The 19,769-nt window shown below is 40.5% G+C and overlaps 2 protein-coding genes across 2 annotated transcripts; one reads left to right on the top strand and one right to left on the bottom strand.

Annotated features, from left to right (window-relative positions):
* The first annotated feature begins 15,045 nt into the window (after positions 1–15,045).
* Positions 15,046–16,262, top strand: LOC106080944 (nucleoporin Nup37). The gene is made up of 2 exons (XM_013242572.2): positions 15,046–15,307; positions 15,375–16,262. The coding sequence occupies exons 1-2, from the start codon at positions 15,173–15,175 to the stop codon at positions 16,194–16,196; spliced, it is 957 nt and encodes a 318-aa protein (XP_013098026.1). The 5' UTR covers positions 15,046–15,172; the 3' UTR covers positions 16,197–16,262.
* On the bottom strand, positions 16,207–18,944 carry LOC106080943 (cysteine--tRNA ligase, cytoplasmic). Its single transcript, XM_013242571.2, has 6 exons — positions 18,666–18,944; positions 18,118–18,607; positions 17,351–18,037; positions 17,130–17,274; positions 16,477–17,063; positions 16,207–16,409 (listed from the first exon to the last, which is right to left on the bottom strand). Exons 1-6 carry the CDS (start codon positions 18,845–18,847, stop codon positions 16,284–16,286), a joined length of 2,217 nt encoding a protein of 738 aa, XP_013098025.2. The 5' UTR covers positions 18,848–18,944; the 3' UTR covers positions 16,207–16,283.
* Positions 18,945–19,769: the final 825 nt, after the last annotated feature.

The following is a 19,769-nucleotide window of genomic DNA, read 5'->3' as shown; positions in this document are numbered from 1 at the left end:
GATATCAGAATTTGGAGACAAGTATCTGTGGAGCGCCTTAAATCACCTGTAACGGCCAATCAGACCGTTCGGGACAAATAAAGTAATGGAGATCCGAGAAAAATATAACACAAGTAGAGTGTAACATAAAATGATACTGATAAAGTCGCCTAGTTGTCAACCCTCGATTCTATTGGGTTGCCCAAAAAGTAATTGCGGATTTTTCATATAGTCAGCGTTGACAAATTTTTTTCACAGCTTGTGACTCTGTAATTGCATTCTTTCTTCTGTCAGTTATCTGCTGTTACTTTTAGCTTGCTTTAGAAAAAAAGTGTAAAAAACGTATATTTGATTAAAGTTCATACTAAGTTTTATTAAAAATGCATTTACTTTCTTTTAAAAAATCCGCAATTACTTTTTGGGCAACCCAATAGTTAACTTGTGTTATCACTTAAGGTTTGTGGGTCCTAAGGATGTCCCTGGAGACGACTGAACTTTGACAAAACCACGTAACAGTCTAACCCAAAAAATTGCAGTGCCTTCAAAAACCTTGTAATTGTTTGACTTCATGCCGATTTTTTCTCTTTTAAACATTTTTTTACAAATATTTCTTTCTGCATCGAGTAATAAATGTAATTTTTGAAAAAAAAATCACTTTAATAAATTCCGAAAATTTCACAGGGGCTCTCCTAAAGAGTTTAAGTAAACTCAAAACAAGTGCATACACAAAAAACAGCCATGCCGAGCAAAACAATGGAAAGATCTCCCGCAGAATTCATTTCTATTACTCGCCCTTTGTCACACAAATGCATAAAATCTTTTGTTCCGATTTTGGAACTCTAGCAAACAATACAAAAAATGCAAAATTAATTGTATTAAAGTGTTCGAAATAGAAGAAAATCACATTCAAATTGAAAAAGCCGAAATTCCAATACAAAACTCACATTGTGGGTCCTACCAATTGTTGTTCACATGATGTCATGATGTACCTGTTCCAATTTGCTTTGATTTAAATTCCTATTTTTTCACTCCTGCAGATTTCCCATGAAATTTCCAAAGATTGACTCCTCAGCCTTAGTATTGCCATGGCAAAAGGATATGTTTGTGTGAGAACGTCTCCTTTTGGATGTTTGTGTGTGTAGTCTTATTGTAATGTAAAAACATTCAAGGAAGCAGGTTTGTCTTTTGAGAAAGGAAAAAAGGATCACTGTAAGATATTGTTATTGAATCCCACGCTATTTGCCTTATTTCCATGAGATACATTTCAATGGAGATATTTAACATTTTAATTTTCCTTTGCATTTGTTTTTGTACAGCCGAATTTCAAGTAGCCAAGAAGTTATGCAAACACACACAAACACAAATACAAGGACATTTTCTAGTTTTCTTGGGAAATGATACAAATCTCCGATCTCTTTATAAGGCCATTGTGATTTCTTGGAATTCAAACCCATATCAAGGTCGAAAGATTTTCTCGAAAATCCTTTTTAAGTCCTTGTCCCAAATGGGAGGAAAAAGTAAATTTTCAATTTTAAACTAAATTTTGGTAAAGTGAGGAGATTTTGTATGCCAAGTAAAGGTGCCGCGCCCCCCCTCCATCTCAACCGTGGACACTAAATTGCCCCACCAAGGAAACTGCCTTGGGTTACAAGAGTTTTCCACGAAAATTTTAAATTTTAGGCAAAATTTTGGTACAGTGAGGAGATTTTGTATGCCAGGTAAAGGTGCCGCGCCTATCTAGGCCCCTCCTCCATCTCAGCCGTGGACACTGATTTGCCCACCAAGGAAACTGCCTTGGGTTACAAGAGCTTGCCACGAAAGGACCGCCTTTGTCCTTTTTTTCGTCATGAGAGAGGCATACCCCAGAGTGCCTTCTCAGCACGCTTCTGGTCGGTGCCGGGATTGAAAAGAGCCCCGGACCCTGGTTCTGTTCGGTTTGCCAAAACCACCTCCATCATCGGTCGGTGTCGGTGAGGTGTAACCTGTGCATGAAGTGGGTACATTTTCGATCTTGCTCTGGCCTTACGTCACTAGGGGAATATGGTCACACTGAATATGTTGCATGGTACTGTGCGAAGCGTCGGCGTCGTCGCCTTCTGCGTCCTCGTCGTTAGACTATGGGACACCGCGACCTCTCCCGTGCGGCAATATAGGCAACGGCAGCATCCCAGCCCCAATATTGCCAGGCCAGTGCCGGGAAGTGTATAATTTTTGCAATTAAATTGCAGCAGTCACCGAGGCAAGATCGATGAGATAGTGGATTTTATGAGTCGGAAGAACATATTGGTTGCAGCGATCCAGCAGATAAAGCTTACCAACACCTGCAGCTTTCACAGTTGTCACGGATATAATGTGCTACTTAAAGATCGCTCAAGGAATGGAGGTGGGGGATTGGCCTTCGTGATACACCATCCCGTGCAGTCAAGACCCATCTCGCTTGGGCCTGGCGCTAGTGACCCCTACATGGAGTACATGGGGAGAGCAGTCAGGTCCGGTACTGCCGAGATAGAGCTTTACAACGTGTACATACCGCCGGTCTGTGTCCCCAATAACGGCCAGGCTTAAAAGCCCCACATAAGTGGGATACTATCTGCCATAATCATCTGGTTCTAGAGGACTTTAATGCTCATCACATTTCATGGCATTCTCCCCTAGGTAACAACCAGCAGGGCATAGCTTTGGGAGAGTAGATTGAAGGCTCCACATTTTGCACGGTTGTTGTTGTAGCAGTGTGTTGTACACTGAGGCGGCAGCCCTTGCCGATGAAGGAATCCATCGGGTCAATCCGGTACATACGACCGGCTGTCATGGGATTGACGTTTTGCACGGTGAATGAGGATGCCCCCACTAGGATTACGAGGAGATGTAGCAGCTTGACAGACATTTCCATTGCATTCCCTGATCTCGGCAAGCCGTCATTTCTATGGGATCAGACAACCTCCCCATAATTCTCACCATCGACCGACCACCCGAATGCAAAACCTCTGAGCGCCGGGTGTTTATCAATCAAAAGAAGGCCGATTCAGAGAGTACAACAATCGCTGCTTCAGTCAACTGACACCTCCCTCAAATGTGCTAATTGTCAAGAGGAAATTCTGAGACATCATTAACGCAGCAGCCGCTCGCTTTATACCACCCGGGCGAATACCCCAAGTGCGGCCCAATTTCCCGCCGCAGGCAGTGGTACTCGCGGACGAACGTGATGAGATTCGTTGCACAGACCCCAGTAACCCCTGAATCAGGGAACTGAATCTGGAATTTAACGAGGTAGTCAACGAACATAAGCGGGATTTGTGGCTGAAACACCTAGAGTAATGTAACTAAGTACCAGTTTAGGCAAGCTGTGGTATAGGGTTAAGTAACTCTCGAACCCTGATAGACGGAACGACAGTACATCAGTCATTTTTGGCGACGTAACTGTGACTGATGCGAAGAGATGTGCCAGGTTGTTCAACCGTAAGGAATCTCTACACTGATGCTGAAGAATCTGGATCAACCTGAAGTCGAGTACCTTACGACTGTCCTAAACCTGTCTTTGAACACTCTTATAGTACCCGATGTCTGGCGACGTAATTGTGACCGATCCGAAGAGATGCGCCAGGTTGTTCAACCGTCACTTTACGAATGTTGTGTATCTCGAGAGTGACAAGGCTAGGAGGAGAGCTCATTTTCCGTATCCGTGGTCTTCGAGTTGAAGAACATCCATCACAATTTACCTTGGACGATGTTACGAATGCGATGCGATGCGATGATCGCATACAAGATACTCTCGAGCGTACTGTGTGGAAGATTAAAACCAATCAATGTGATAATTGGGCCCTATCAATGCGGTTTTAGACCTGGTAAATCCACCCTAGACCAGATATTCACACTGCGCCAAATCCTGGAAAAGACCCGAAAAGGACAAATCAACACCTACCACCTCTTTTTTGACTACAAAGCCGCCTTCGATACTCTTTTACGTTCAAAGGTATTTCAAGCCATGTCTGAGTTTGGTATCCCTGCAAAATTAATAAGACTCTGCAGGATGACACTTGCTGATATGCGTTCATCAGTAAGAATAGGAAAGAATCTCTCCGAACCATTTAATACCAAACGAGGTTTCAGACAAGGAGACAGCCTATCGTGTGATCTCTTTAATATCCTGCTGGAGAAGATTATACGAGATGCAGAAGTGAATAGATATGGCACACTAATCACAAGAGAGCACATGCTACTTGCCTATGCCGACGATATCGATATCATAGGTCGATCACCGGAAGTAGTAACTGCAGCCTTTGAAAGAATCGAAAGAGGGTCAGTGAAAATGGGTCTGGCAGTGAATGGAGATAAGACGAAATGAATGGTCTCCACTCCCAAAAAGCCTTGTACAACCGAGCAGATAAAGAACATGGAGAAAGTTGGGAATCACAACTTTGAGGTAGTCAGTAACTTTATCTACCTCGGCACCGCCGTAACCGAAACGAATGACACCAGTTTTGAGATAAAGCGAAGAATAATACTGGCAAACAGATGCTACTTTGGACTAAGTAAGCAGTTTAGAAACAAGGCCATCTCTCGACAGACGAAGACTACACTTTACAAGACACTGATACTACCCGTGCTGTTATATGGTTCTGAAGCATGGGTACTTGTGAAAGCAGATGAGGCAGTGCTTGGAGTATTTGAGAGAAAGATTCTTCGTAAAATATATGGACCAGTTTGCGTTAACGGAGAATATAGGCGACGTATGAACCATGAGCTGTATGACGACGATAGCATAGTTACACGCATCAAAATACAACGGCTGCGGTGGCTAGGTCATGTTGTCAGAATGGATGAAGAAGCTCCAGCAAAGAAGTCTTTTGAAGGCAAACCAAAAGCCCGATGGAAAGATCATGTTGTGGGAGACACCTCGAAACTTGGTGTCAGAGATTTTAGAATGAGCGCAGAAGATCGAGGCGCTTGGAACGCTATTCTACGTTCGGCTAATGGAAGAAATATTCTGTCATACCTAATTAAAGTAAGTAAAGTAAGAAGTTACGAATGTCATATGTGGCGCCAAATTATCCAAGGGGTTGGGCCCCAACAGAATCTCTACACTGATGTTGAAGAATCTAGGTTTACCTGGAGTTGAGTACCTTAGTACTGTCCTCAACCTGTCTTTGAACACTCTTATATTGTAGTTCTCGTTGTCTGGGAAATGGGCAGAGCGATCCCGATACTGAAGCCTAGAAAGGACTCGAGTTTGGGGCAGTCGTACAGACCGATCTCCCTACTCTCTCCAGTAACTAAGACGCTTGAGGGACTACTCCTCCGGAGCCTCGTTGGAGAATTTCTATTCGCCGAGCCGCACTGCATGCCATCACAGCACACATTTGCGTTGGCTTCAATTAGCCCAGACCATGTGATAGGACGATCCTCCACTGGACCTATCGAAGACATTCGACACGGTCAACCATGTCAAACCAATTGAGGACATCGCCAACACGTCCCTCCAACCAGGCCTGAAATGCTGGGTCGCGAATTATCTGTGTGGTCGCCAGTCATTTGTTGAATTTTGGGATAAGAAATCGAAACACCGTAGAGTGAAACAGGGAGTTCCCCAAGGCGGGGTGATATCTCCGGCGCTGTTTAACCTCTATCTATCCTCCATTTCACCACCTCCAGACGACATAGAGATCGTATCATATGAGGACGATGATACGATTATGGTTTGAACGTAGTTTAAACGTCTACCTCCACGAACTTGCATCTGATTTTGCTGCAAGAAAACTGAAGATATCTGCCACCAAATCTTCATCCACATTGTTCACTACATACGCGTATGAGGTGCTTAAGAAGCTGAATGTGATGTTCGACGGAGTGAAAATTCCAACCATCAAGTGTCCCAAAACACTTGGTGTCACATTTGACACCTGTTTCAAATTCTACTCACATGCCACAGCAACCCCTCGAACTGCGACGGGTTGTCTCCTCAGTTGTCATGTGAATCACCTTCATTAGGAGACAAAGATCCTACCCTTGCGAGAACATAATTACATGCTGTCTAAGCAATATCTTCTGGGCTGTTATCGCAGAGACCATCGTAATCATCATCTTGTGGATAGGTATTCACCTCCCAGAAGCCTTATGGTAGATCTACATGATCTAGAGCGTAAGGATCAGCACTACAAGAGAGAACCTCTAGATCAAGAGGGCCTAGACAACATTCATGCAGACACGGTAGCAGATGCGGTGAATAGCTATCGGGTGAATGTGATCCTTGGAGAACGATTGCCTTCCATTGCACCTGAAGAAATTGACCTCCCCCGGCAAACCAGAGTAGTTTTGGCTCAATTATGTTTCGGCAGATGCAGCCGCCTCAATTCCTATAGAGCAAAGATTGAAGCCAACGTGCAGGATGTATGTCCCGATTGTGACCCAGGGACCACACGTCACCTAATGCCTAACCAGACACACTCGTCTCAGACCCAGATCCCTCTGGACGCACCCATCTTAGTCGGAGAGTTTCCGTATCTGGATACTTAACAGACGAAAGAACACAACATACTCCTACAACAACGACAGGACCAGAGGTGCCAAAATCCTACAGAAGTCAAGAAGGCGGCAGAAGAAACGATCCGCAGGAAGCAAAAGGAAGTGAAGAGACAGGCCTACGAAACAAGATGTTCAGAGCCAAGAATGAAGTCCGCTTTGATACAATTGGTATTTTCATCATAGAGAATGGCGTGAGACTATAGAAAGAGCATTATTCCAGCTACTGATAGATGCGGCGACAAGGATACCTAGAATAAGGTCAACATAACTACAATCCGACTAAAGAACCTACAAGTCTGCAGGAGCCGATGGGTTACTAGCGAACTTTTGAAAACCTTAGGCTACTCGCTGATAAGATATATGCATCAGATCGCCGATGCATCTTGGTAAAAAGTATGCCTATTCGACGGTTAAAAACTGTTCATACATGCCCCGTAAGCAAAAAAACAGACAAGATTATATATGCCAACTATAAAATAGTTAATTACTCTCCTCCTAATATCCAATAGTGGAGGCAAAAATGGTACTCCAGAACCATACCAAATACTTCCTGTGTCATTCATTCATCATTCATTGTAGTTTTAATTTCTTTTGTCTTTAATCCTTTAGAACATTTCCGTTTTCTTTACCCCTAAATCAAAATTTAAAATAAAATCTGAATTTTTTAAAAATACAACAACCTGCCACCATTTGGTGCCAAGGCAAAGGTCACTTTAATAATTCCTTTCGCTTTCATATCCTTTAAATGACTTTCCCTTAGGCTCTGATAGGGGTTTCTACTCAAATCTTATGGCACCATATGACTTTCCATAACCAATTTTTTTAATTTTCAAACAAAAGTGAATTTCATATCCTGGAGATTGAAGAAGGCAAACTGATTATTCAATCATTAAAACATGGGAACATATTGCGTGAAACTTGCATGCATTCTAACAAGGAACAACGAACATGATTTGGTGTAAAACGCAGCTAATTGAAAACATCCCACATCCTTTATCCTTTCTAAGGGGTTGTAGATTTTCTCAAGTGGAAAAAGAAAAGTGTTTAAATTTCCACACAAGTGGTGACTCCCTCAAATTTGTTTTGTTAAGGTTAAGAGCTCTCCTCTTATAGTTTGACAAATGTAAATACAAGGAATTTGTAATAGGAAATTTTTAGGAAGCAATATTACTTCCGGCTTTGTGACAGGTAGATTGAGGAATGATGTATTGTAATAAGAATGGAAACTTTGGTTAAAAGAATGGAAACTGTGGTCTGTATATAAGTGCAGTAACTTACAATTGAGGGATCTGATTTAATGGGGGTACATTTATTTGTAGGCATATTTGGACGATAAGTATACTTCATACATGAGTGCAGTCCGATTAAAGTTTTAAGCTCAATGATAGAGACCTTTTTTATACCGAATCCGAACAATAATGTAACCAGCATTAGTATGAGGAGTACCACCACCGAAAATGTTTCTTATGTTCACGCCAGGATTTGAACCCAGGCGTTCGGCGCCATAGGCGGACATGCAAACCTCTGCGCCACGGTTGCCACTGAAGACTTATACTAAATACTAAATTTCCCTTGAACATGCCATTAGGGACCGGAGATACTTCTCTCATATCAATGACTGCAGTCCGATTAAAGTTTAAGCTCAATGATAAGGGATCTCCTTTTTTATGCCGAGTGCGAACGGAGTGGTAGAGAATTTTTAACATGGCCGGATACCTTACAAATGTAACCAGCATTAGTAAGGGGATAACCACCACAGAAAATTTTTCTGATGTTCACACCGGGACTTGAGAACAAGCGCTCGGCGTCATAAGCGGACATGCTAAACTCAGTGCTCGGTGGCCTCCGAATACTAGGCCCAGTTTATATAGAGCCTATGTCAATATATGGAACAATCTGAACGACATTTGGACATCTGAAAACAGGGGGACATAAATGTGCTTCAGCCAAGTCGTTTGGCAATTGAGTCTTGTAAGGGCTCAAAAAGTCATATCAGGGTATCGCTTTATATGAAGGCTATAGGCGTCGCAAAGTGGAATAGATTCGACAAAAACTTGTAAAAAGTTTTGCGTTTAGAACTCAGGGTATTATAACTTAGTGCATTTTTTTTGTAGCACCCAGAAGAAAGGGCGTTGGACCATTGATAAGTATACCGATCGACTCAGAATCACTTTCTGATTCTGTCACAGATTGGTGAGGTTTATGGGCTGGTGGCATCATTGGACCGTACTTCTTTAAAGATGATGGGAATCGTATCGTAACTGTGAATGGTGAGCGGTATCATGAGATGATATCCCACTTTTTTTTGCCCAAAATGCAGGAGCTTGACTTGCATGACATGTGATTTTAACAAGACGGTGCCACATGCCACAAAGCCCGCGTAACAAGGGACTTATTGAGAGGCGATTTCGGTGAACATTTTATTTCACGGTCGGAACCGGTCAATTGGCAGCCTAGATCGTGCGATTTAAAGCCTTTAGACTATTTTTTATGGGGCTATGATAAAGCTCATGTCTATACAGGTAAGCCCCCTTCAATTGACGCATTGGAAGACAACATTGAAGCATTTATTTGTGAGATACCGACCGAAATGTTGGAAAGAGTATGCCAAAATTGGACTAAGCGGATGGACGATTTGAGGCGCACTCACGGTGAACATTTGCATGAAATAATCTTCAAACATTAAATTATATGGACTGTATTATCGATTAAAATAAAGATTTCATGCATTTTTCTGAATTTAATGTGTTTTTGTTTTAAAAAACTTTCCTATAGCTCATAAAAAATCACATTTTATGTATCGCCCGATTTTCCCTCCTAGAGCGACTGCAAGCGCATGTATTGACCAATCTTGCTAAAACGCTTTCCTCGATGACTACCACAATATCTATAAACTTTGGTCGAAATCGGTTGAGATTTAAATATAGCTCCCATTAAATAAGGCCCCAATGCAATAAAGACTCAAGCGGAATATGAAATAAAGTCCCAAAAATTGGGCCATATTTCATAACGAAATAAAACCCCAAAATAAAAATGAAATAAAGCCGCAAAGAAATGAAAAACACCAAAAACTTAGATGAAACAAGGCCCCAAAATTTTGGGGCATAGTTTCATATTAAATAAAGTCCCAATTTTAAAATAAAATAATGACCAATAAATGAAATGAAAATGAAAGAAAATAAATCTTTTACTGTCTGTATGAATAAACTCCTCAATTTAACCAAAACGAAATAAATCCCCAAAAATTGGGCTTCTGGTTCTGTTTCCTTTACGAATTCGGCGTTTTATTTCGTACGAAATAAAACCCTGTTTATTTCAAATGAAATAAAGCACCAACAAATAAAAAAAAACCCCAAATATTTTTGTTTTTCATGTATAAGAGTTTGGGGCCTTTTTTCATTTTCCATTTGGTACTTAATTGCATTGGGGCCTTATTTCATACCGCCATAAAATTTCCCTTAAAGAACAAAAATTACAAAAAGCCCGAAAATTTTCACAAAAATACCCAAAATCCCCATATCGAGCAAAGATTATTTCCAAACCGAAATTTTTTATAAATTGGCTATGGGGGCTACAAATATTGTTTGATGCAAGAAATTTTGTGCATGGGTTTAGGGGGCATATGAAACTACATAAAATAAAGATATATTTCAGGGTGCCTTGGGGATGTTTATAACCAAGCAACGGTTATGATTATCCAGGATTATCTTGGTCTTCATTCGTCTCAAATGTGAACACAAACATCCTGCGGTGTCACCTGGGTAGCAAAAATACCCAAAATCTCCATATCGAGCAAAAATTATTTCCAAATCGACATTTTTTAGTAAACTGGCTATGGAGACCACCAATATTGTTTGGTGCAAGAAATTTTTTACATGGGACATATGAAGTTACAAAAAATAAAAACCGAATTCAAGTTGACTAGAAATGTTGAAAACCAAGCAAAGGTTATGATTGGTTTTGACTTGGCAAAATCCAGGATTATCTAGTATCTTGGTCCTCCTTCATCTCAAATGTGGACACAAACATCCGTTAAAGGTAGTGAACTAGAATGTGCCACGAGTTCACCCGTAAAACGATGAAAAGATGGATGAGGGCGAGTCTTAGCGCGTCCAATTTTTGGCCCAACTTTACGGTATTCGTAATCAATCGAAAATCCCAGTACTTTTTGCAGTTCTTGATATTGTGTCCCCGGCACGGGATAACTATGAGTACGGCACAGGCTGAAATTTTGAGCTCCAATCTGTGTGTTGTTCTTCGTTATCACGAGAAGCTTAGCTGGGAGCTACCGGGTTCGTCCACAGGTTGCGGACAGTGAAATGCTCCATACGCGGTAGCTGCAACTGCAGTCGCGACCAATCAACGGTGTCGAGTGGAGAGTCTCAGTGAGAGGACGGGTGGCAGCGGCTCTTGTTTAAATACTGACTGTCTATGATGCTCAATTCAATGCGAGTTATTAGGACCTTTAAATAACCAGGATTAGAACCCAGGCTTCAGCGTCATAGACGGACATGCTAACCTTTGCGCTACGCTGGCCTCCTTAAATAACTTTATGAAACTCAATCGCATGGCAGCCGGTTGTACGTACCGGATTGACCCGGTGGAGTCCCTCAGTGTGCACACACTGCTACAACAACAACGTTATGAAACTAGATTGTTCTTTAATTATTTAAAGCATTTAAATTCACATTATTTTATTTGTTTAGCGTATTTGTAGGGCAGTAAGAACAGCCTTTACTCTCTTTTGCTCTTTATTTGAATTAAACAGCTGGTTTTCATAAAACAGCTGTTCAATGCTGCAAATTGCTGCGGGGGAAAAACCTCCAGTAAAAGTTTGCAAGTTCTCATTTTTTAAACTCTCAAAATTTTGCTCTCTCTCACGCACTCTCCCGCTCTCTTCTGCTAGCAAATAAAATACGCGAATGACTTCCAGTAACAATTAGAGTACACGAACCCACTTACAGTGTCATAACCCAGCTAACAATATGATCCGTCTTTGTCTGACGTCCGACATGTCTGCACATAGACCGACGAAACATACGACAATTCTTACCAAATCCGGAAAGAAATTGGTTCGACAAATCTGAGGGAATTTATTTTTCCTGATTCGACATATAAGAACGAAATCGTCACGATTTCTGTACGACGTATCGGAGGATTATTTTGTTTGGTTCAGTTTTATTTTTGCAATGTACACAAGTTGTGGAGGGGGGATTATTTTGTTTTTGTTTTTCTTTGGAATTGCGTGAGGTGCCGTTATCTGTTGCCTTGGAATTTTTGTTTTGTTTGATCAATTGTAAGACATTTGTCAAGAAATCGGTCTGAAATCAGACCGATTCGTCGGCATAATCGTACGCATTTTGTAAGTCATTCGTCAATAAATCGATCCGAAATCGTCTACGAATTCGGTCCCAATGCGGTACGACGTAAAATTTTCCAACCGAATTTCCCTGGAATTTTACTCCGACATCGGCGGTAAATATTGGGTTGCCCAAAAAGTAATTGCGGATTTTTCATAAAGTCGGCGTTGACAAATTTTTTCACAGCTTGTGACTCTGTAATTGCATTCTTTCTTCTGTCAGTTATCAGCTATGACTTTTAGCTTGCTTTAGAAAAAAGTGTAAAAAAGTATATTTGATTAAAGTTCATTCTAAGTTTTATTAAAAATGTGTTTACTTTCTTTTAAAAAATCCGCAATTACTTTTTGGGCAACCCAATATATCAGATTTCCCTCAGGCGCTTCTTTCCCACAACATGATAACCACTTTCTTCGTTTTTAGTTACAATGTCGGTAAGACATCGGTTCCGATATCGGATGATTCATCCGATTGTCGAACCGAAATCGAAAAATGTTTTTGGCTGGGAAGGTACCATAGCGGACTCAACATTTTTCAATATCTAATAATCCTTCCTGGCTCAAGATTTGCTCTATTCCCAAAGACCTTCAATTTAGGCCTGATCCTTCCTGGATCAAGATTTGTACTCTACTCCCAAAAGCCTTTCAATTTAATCCTTAGCATAGGAGCATTTCCTATGTCATTGCCCGGCTTTCGCAGGTAAAAGACACCGGTACTTAGGTGGGGACACAATACCAGACATGAACCAACTGAGGGGAGTGGTATGGAAAACAATTAAGGATTTTGTAAGTAGCGCGGAATTCCTAACTTAAAATTTTCGTTTTCGAGGTTACTTTTTAGTTTTTAGAGCGCACAACAAACCGATTACTGGCTCAGGTGTATGTCCATAGTTGCATGAGGCGGATTAATATCAGCACCCTCTTTTCAACCCAACCTAACCTAGACTTTTTTTGTCCCTATCCGGTAGAGCGGCTATCATACATTTCTCTCAAACTTGGATTTAATAATCATACTCTAATCTCATAGACTTTACACTTTAGAACCTTGTTGTACCCATCGGCCTACATATCCTTTTGGGGTTGGTCCCAAATAGCAATGTCAGTCCTATATTTTCCCAAACCGCTTTTTGTTCCGTTTTTTGTTTAGGGTTGGGTGGCCCCAAGATACTTGTCCCCTGAGCCTAATACCAATATAAGATGTATTCTTTACGGAGGCCACCATAGCGCAGAGGTTAGCATGTCCGCCTATGACACTAAACGCCTGCGTTCGAATCCTGGCGAGAACATCAGAAAAAAATTTCAGCAGTGGTTTGCCCCTTCTAATGCTGGCAACATTTGTGAGGTACTATGCCATGTTAAACTTCTCTCCAAAGAGGTTTCGCACTGCGATACGCCATTTGGACTCGGCAATAAAGAGGAGGCCCCTTATCTATGACCTTAAATTTGAATCGGACTGCACTCATTGATATGTGAGAAGTTTGCCTCTGTTCCTTAGTGGAATGTTCATGGGCAAAATTTGCATTTGCATTTTTACTGCACGTAGAAATACCGTTCGTTTGAGTTCTATGTTCTTCTAATCGGTCTACATGTCCGTTTGGGAGGTTTTTGGGGGTGGGCCAAATTTGTTATCAAATTCGTACTCACCTTCCAAATACTACTCATCTTCCAAATACTACATATTGTTCCTTTCAGTCTACATGAATGCTTTTTGGGGGTTATTTCAGAGGATGACGGCTACGTATGTCCGTTGAGTGGACTTTTGTTCCCAAATATAGGTTCTCTAAGACCTTTCAATTGAGTCCCATATCTTTGAATAGCAGATTCGTATTCCACTGCCAAAGACCTTTCATTTGAACCCCATATTGTCCAACTGGTCTGCATGTTCGCTTAGGCAGGCAGGACTTGGATGTAATGCGCCCCACCGAGATTTGTTTCTTTTTTTGTATCAGATTCCTATTCTACTCACAAACACCTTTTATTTGATACCCATATTGTACTGATCAAAACAAAAAATTAAATCAGTTCACCAGCACGACTTGACTTGGTTCAGACCGCGGCATGTGCATGTGTGATGTCGTCCAAAGCCGACGTCGTACTATGCAATTTACGAAGCCCATGCTGCTTAGCACTTTCACATTCTACAACAAAGCTCGAGAGAAGAAAAGCGCCAAGCGTTTTTGCTACAGGCGAGAGAAAGAAAATCATTCAATACGATTCTTTTACTCGAAACCTTTCCTAACCGCAGTAGCGGCAACACTCTGCCCATTTACCAGACAACGAGAACTATTTAAAAGTGTGTGCAAAGACATTTTGAGGAATTGGCCTGGTACGGGACAGCCGATACATTCAAATTCTTACGCATCAGTGTAAAGATTCCGCCCGTGTCCAGTGCCTTGGCCTCATTCACATTAAATCATGGTTGTTGTTCATTGGCTCACTATTTCCAATTTCAATTGCTCTTTGCAAGCTGAAGAAGTCAAAAAATGAAAATACTGAAGAACGACGTAACGCCAGTCATTCCGCATCACAATAACACATCGTCCCTAGTAGTGTCTCAAATTAAGAAAAGATCAAAGGAACTAAAAGACTATTCTACAGTAATTTTATCTTCAACAAATCATTTAAAAACTTCCAATCAAGTGAAATGTTCCGTAATATGCACTTTTGGAGAATTTCAAGTCGAAGAAAAAGCATTTGTTGATGCCTTGTTGTGTTATTGGTGGTATGTTACAAATCTAACATGGTGGAATGTTTGGCCAAAGGCAAACTAAACTATCTACATTAAATTTAAGTATTGAAACTAAAGGGTTACTCACTTGTTTAGTTTATTGTTTTATATTTACACACTTTAAAATTGTTTAAGAACTTTTCACAACACTTGTCGAGCTTGAAATAAAATCGACTGGCTGACTGACTTACACGAAGAAACAACAAAGAGTGATACCATAGAATGACATTGAAAGAGTTGCCATACCCTTGGCAGGTATGTGTAAAAAATACCGTTAGTGCTTTTAGTAGTTATTACCGATAAATTGTCAGATGCAATAAGCTTCTTCAATAGAAATTCAACATTTAATTTTTTTAGATAAACAGAAAACTTCTTTCTTTAAGTGTCTTATTCCAATCCTTTTTAAAATAGTTGACTTATTATAACCGATTTTTTCACATACTTCCAAATCCCAAGGCCCCATATGTTTGGCACACAACAAAAACCAATAGTCGATTAATTTTAATTTCATAATCGATAATTCGATAAATCTCAACTTTTCGACAACTTCGCGGTTTATTTTGTTTTTCTTTTAGTGAACGCCAAACAATATGACTGCTCCAACACATTTGCTAAGTTTTACTGATCAAATTCATACTTTCGACATATGTGCCACAGATTTTGCATCCAATCTTATATGCATAGCATCGGACAAAAAGTTGATATTGGGTTTAGTTAGGTTTCCGGTAAGTGTGGTCGTCCGCCGTTTAGCACATAAATATCTTTCATTTTTGTTTTGCTGCCTTTTCACAGGAAGAATCCGAAAATGAAGCCTTTGAGTGGGAACGTCTAAAAGACATCTATAACGAAAGCCGTTGTCATGCTTTAGCCTTTCATCCGGAAACATCTTTGGTTACGGTACCCAAAACTGTAACATTTTGCTCTGCTGGTGCAGATTTCAATTTACGTATATTTCGCACAGATTTGCAGAATGCCGACACCGTGCAAACCCTTAAAGCTCATACCAATTATGTAAATGATGTGGCCTGGGACACTGAAGGAGAGTATCTAGCATCGGTGAGTGATGATCATTCATGCAAAATATGGTCCTCCGATTCACAATACGAAAATGTCACAACCTTTTGCTTGTCATCGGCGGGTATGTCTGCTAAATGGCATCCCGAAGAGCCACACAAGGTGCTGGTAGCCGAGAAAAAAGGCGTGGTACATCTCTACAATGTAAGATCGCAACAAGCTATTATGTCACTAGAAGCTCCCAGGGGACCTTTAATGTCGGCCGACTGGTCATTCAATAATTGTCACTATATAACCGCACTGGCCTATGGGGATCTTGTTACATGGGATTTATCCCATAAGCCATGCTCTCCATCGGATGTCAAACAAATCCATGAAGATGGAGGTCGTTGTGTGCGTTTTGCTCCAAATACTGAATTAGTTTCGGCCAGCATAGGTAGGCCAGATATTACACTGAAAGTATGTACAGCCAAATCAACTGTGCCGCTCGTAGAGGCATCACTAAAATTGTATGCTGGCTTAAGTTGGCACCATCGATTGCCATATGTTGCGGCAGCCTATGATCGGAAATTAGGCTTTTGGAAAGTTCAATTTAAATAGAAACACAATGTATTTTTTATTTTTAATTTTATTGAATACATATTATTGCAAAAGTATAAAACATTTTTAAGGACATTTTTCTTAGTGTTATGCGGCATTTACTGTTGCCAAATATTCCTTATATCGCACTTCTTGTTGAGACTGTAGTTTCTGGAGTTTCTTAAGTAGGCCTTTACTAACCTCTTTGCCTTCTTTGTCATGTGTGGGAAGGCCCTTAATATAGGAAGAAAAAAATATTAAAGAAAATTGAAAACTACATTAAGGCACGTAGATTGCTTACATTTTCATCAAACTTTGAATACTTGTCGGTTTCGTTTAAGAACATTTCCTTAGGATTTATTTTCTTTTGAGCTTCTTTTGCCGCCGCCGCTTCTGCAGCTGCTTGTTTCTTGCGTTCTTTCTCTGCCAAACGTTCAGCCTCGGCAGCCTTCTTTGCCTCTCTTTCTTTTAAAAGAGTATCACGATCCACCAGCTTTACAGCAAACTTGCCCCCGTCTTTATCCTCCAAACGTACTCCCAAATTGGGCAGCACTTCATCTCTTAATTCATCGCACAATTTCAGTATGTCGGTAGCCTTTAGTTGTTTGGCCATTTCTCTTACTTGGTTTCTGAATTCTGCGGTAGCTTCCACATAAGGCAGAACAGTTGACTCCAAGTCCATATTGTCCTCAGAAGTACCACCCACTGGAAAACCCATGTTGGGTTTTTGGTTTATAGCTCCAAAGATGCACATCAAATTGGTAATGTATGTGGCAATTTTTCGCAACAATAGGCAGTTTAGACGCTCCTTATTGTCTCGAATGTAAATATTGGCAGCTGTAACCAAATCTCTGACAGCATCAAGGGCACTCCGTGTATCAATATTATCTAGAAATATAGTATTAAATGAAATTGAACGTTGTAAAATTTTCAAGATTTAGATTACCAACATACCACACAAGGCTTTATGCACGGCACTTCTTACTTCATTGTATTTCTTTTGAAGTCCAGCTTCAATTGAAGTCCAGGCATCAAATTGTCTTCGAGGCTCATCAGTCGTGACATGACGTGTTAGATCTTTGACATTTAGGAAAAATTCCTGTTAAGAGGACTAATTGTCAGGACCATTTGGCACACTAATAAACAAAATAATGATTATTTGCCAAAGTACTTACGTTTAAGAAACGCTCATACTGTATGGCCATGTCCATAGTATTGTCGGAGTAATCCAAAGTGTCCTTCCATGAATGCAGCAGAAATGCTAAACGTAATTGACAGGGTGTATGTTTTTGTAAAGCTTGTTGTATGGTTATAAAGTTTTTAAGAGACTTCGACATCTTGCAGCCAGCAATGGTTAGGTGACCCGTGTGCAAAAAGTATTTAACCCATTCTGCTTCATCAAAGGCAGCTTCAGATTGAGCCAATTCATTATCGTGATGAGGAAATTTCAGATCAACACCTCCAGTGTGTATATCGAACATAGGTCCAAAGATATCCGATGCCATGGCAGAACATTCAATATGCCATCCAGGGCGTCCCTTGCCCCATGGACTATCCCACCAAGGTTCACCAGCTTTGCTAGCTTTCCATAAGGCAAAATCATTGGGAGATCGTTTCTCGGTTAAACGATCTTCCCCCACTGACAAGTCGCCCTCTCCCTCTTGCAGAGACTTTGTGTCGCCGTAGGCCTCGGGAACCAATTTGGCATAGAAATGTTTATCCTTGCCATCAAAAGCATTTACATTAAAATACACTGAACCATTGGCAGCATAGGCCAGACCATTGTCAATAATACGTTGAATAAACGAAACAATTTGAGGTACGTATTCGGAGACACGCGTCAAAACATCAGGGGGCAAAATCTAAATGACAAAAAAAAATGTGAAACAACTGGAATATGGCAGAGAGAAAAAGGTAATATTTATAAAAGAAGTTATCTTACATTCAATGCTTTCATGTCATTGTGAAATTGATCTTCCCAATAACGTGGCAAGGACTCAAAAATTGCATTATCATTTACTGAGGAGCCCTCCTTAGAGTCTAACCAATCAGATATGGGATCTTTCGCTTCCAACAGATAAAAATCCCTTGCCTTGTCTATCTCTTGTTGATTACCATTTGTTACCGCCTTGGTTAAGAGCTCCACTGCATTATTCATGCGATCGAACAATTTGTCGAGCATTATTTTTTTATCGGGATCCGTATTTTTTGCGCAGGTATTTTGGAACTGTGACAAAACCGAACGTTGATCTTCCAATAGTTGTTCCAAAGAAGCTTGTGTGACCTTCTGTTTGTAGCATTCAAAGAGATAATTTTGACGAGCTCGTTTTATTATCTTATCATCAATATCGGTTATATTCATGACATAGTGGATATTGTAACCAAAATAGTCCGATAGAACTCGTCTCAAGATATCAAATGATATATAAGACCTATTAATACATGAAATAAGCATTTAAAATGGTCATTTTTAATTGAATACCTACTTACCTGGCATGCCCCATGTGAGATGCATCGTAAACAGTTGGTCCACAGCTATACCAAGTTACATTGTTTCCATCCAAAGGCACAAACTCCTCCTTTTGTCTTGTTAAGCTGTTGAATAGACGAAGTTTCGGTGTATCTGCTGCTGTGGGAGGTGGTTGCCACAAAGGCTGCTGACGTTTTGCCATTTTGAGAAAAAGTATTATTTAAAATGCACAAATAGTAAATAAATACAATATTCTGATGAAATCCTCTCCACGTTGCAAGAAGCAAATGCGTCAGCTGGGATTTCGCAGAAAAGATAACGATTACGATTATCGAAAATAGGGATGCCGAACGAGAATAAGAAATGTTTGAAAAATATATATACGATAACTGCCATATCATAGCTCCCTACGGCCTAATTCCCACAACTTTATGAAGCCTTAAAATAGGTTTCTTTGACAGTTCTATAAAGAAAATCTATCAAAATAGCCTATTTCAAATCAAATTAAGTTTTGTGAATAAGGCCGTAAAAAAAATTTATTTACACTTATGCACCTGTATTCACAAAACTTAAACAGCTTTACAGTAAATTTATTTTTGTATTAAAAATGTTCAATACTTCGTTCGGCACGTTATGAATTTGAGCACCACACGGTTGGAATGCTAAGCTCCCATTTGGTTGGTGTTCATCGTCATCACGAGAAATCTCTCTTTCGGGCGCGTTCACCATAAACAGAGCGGCAACTGCAGACGTGGATAATCAGCGGTATCAAATCTGGAGCCTCAGTGAGAGTCCGGGCCTTGCTTAAATGCGGAGCTGCAACTGCAGACGTGGAAAATCAGTGGTATCAAGTCTTGAGCCTCAGTGATAGTCCCGGCAGATGCAGACGCCTCAACTCCTACAGAGCAAGGATTGATGCCGACGTGCAAGACCAGGGACCGCACCATACACGTCACCTGGAGTGACGTGTATGGTGCTTGTCATACTCGATATAACAAGGCAAATTATTGGCGCCTTTAAATAACCAATGGCCATAACAATGTGACTGTGTGATATACTCTCTTTAAGTATTTTTAATTCTCTAAATATGTAAAAAATCATTTTTGGACTGAATGATTGGTGTT

Source organism: Stomoxys calcitrans, chromosome 5 (genome assembly GCF_963082655.1).
Source record: "Stomoxys calcitrans chromosome 5, idStoCalc2.1, whole genome shotgun sequence".
Classification (NCBI taxonomy): domain Eukaryota; kingdom Metazoa; phylum Arthropoda; class Insecta; order Diptera; family Muscidae; genus Stomoxys; species Stomoxys calcitrans.
Note: the sequence above shows the minus strand (reverse complement) of the source record. Positions and strands in the feature narration are given on the sequence as shown.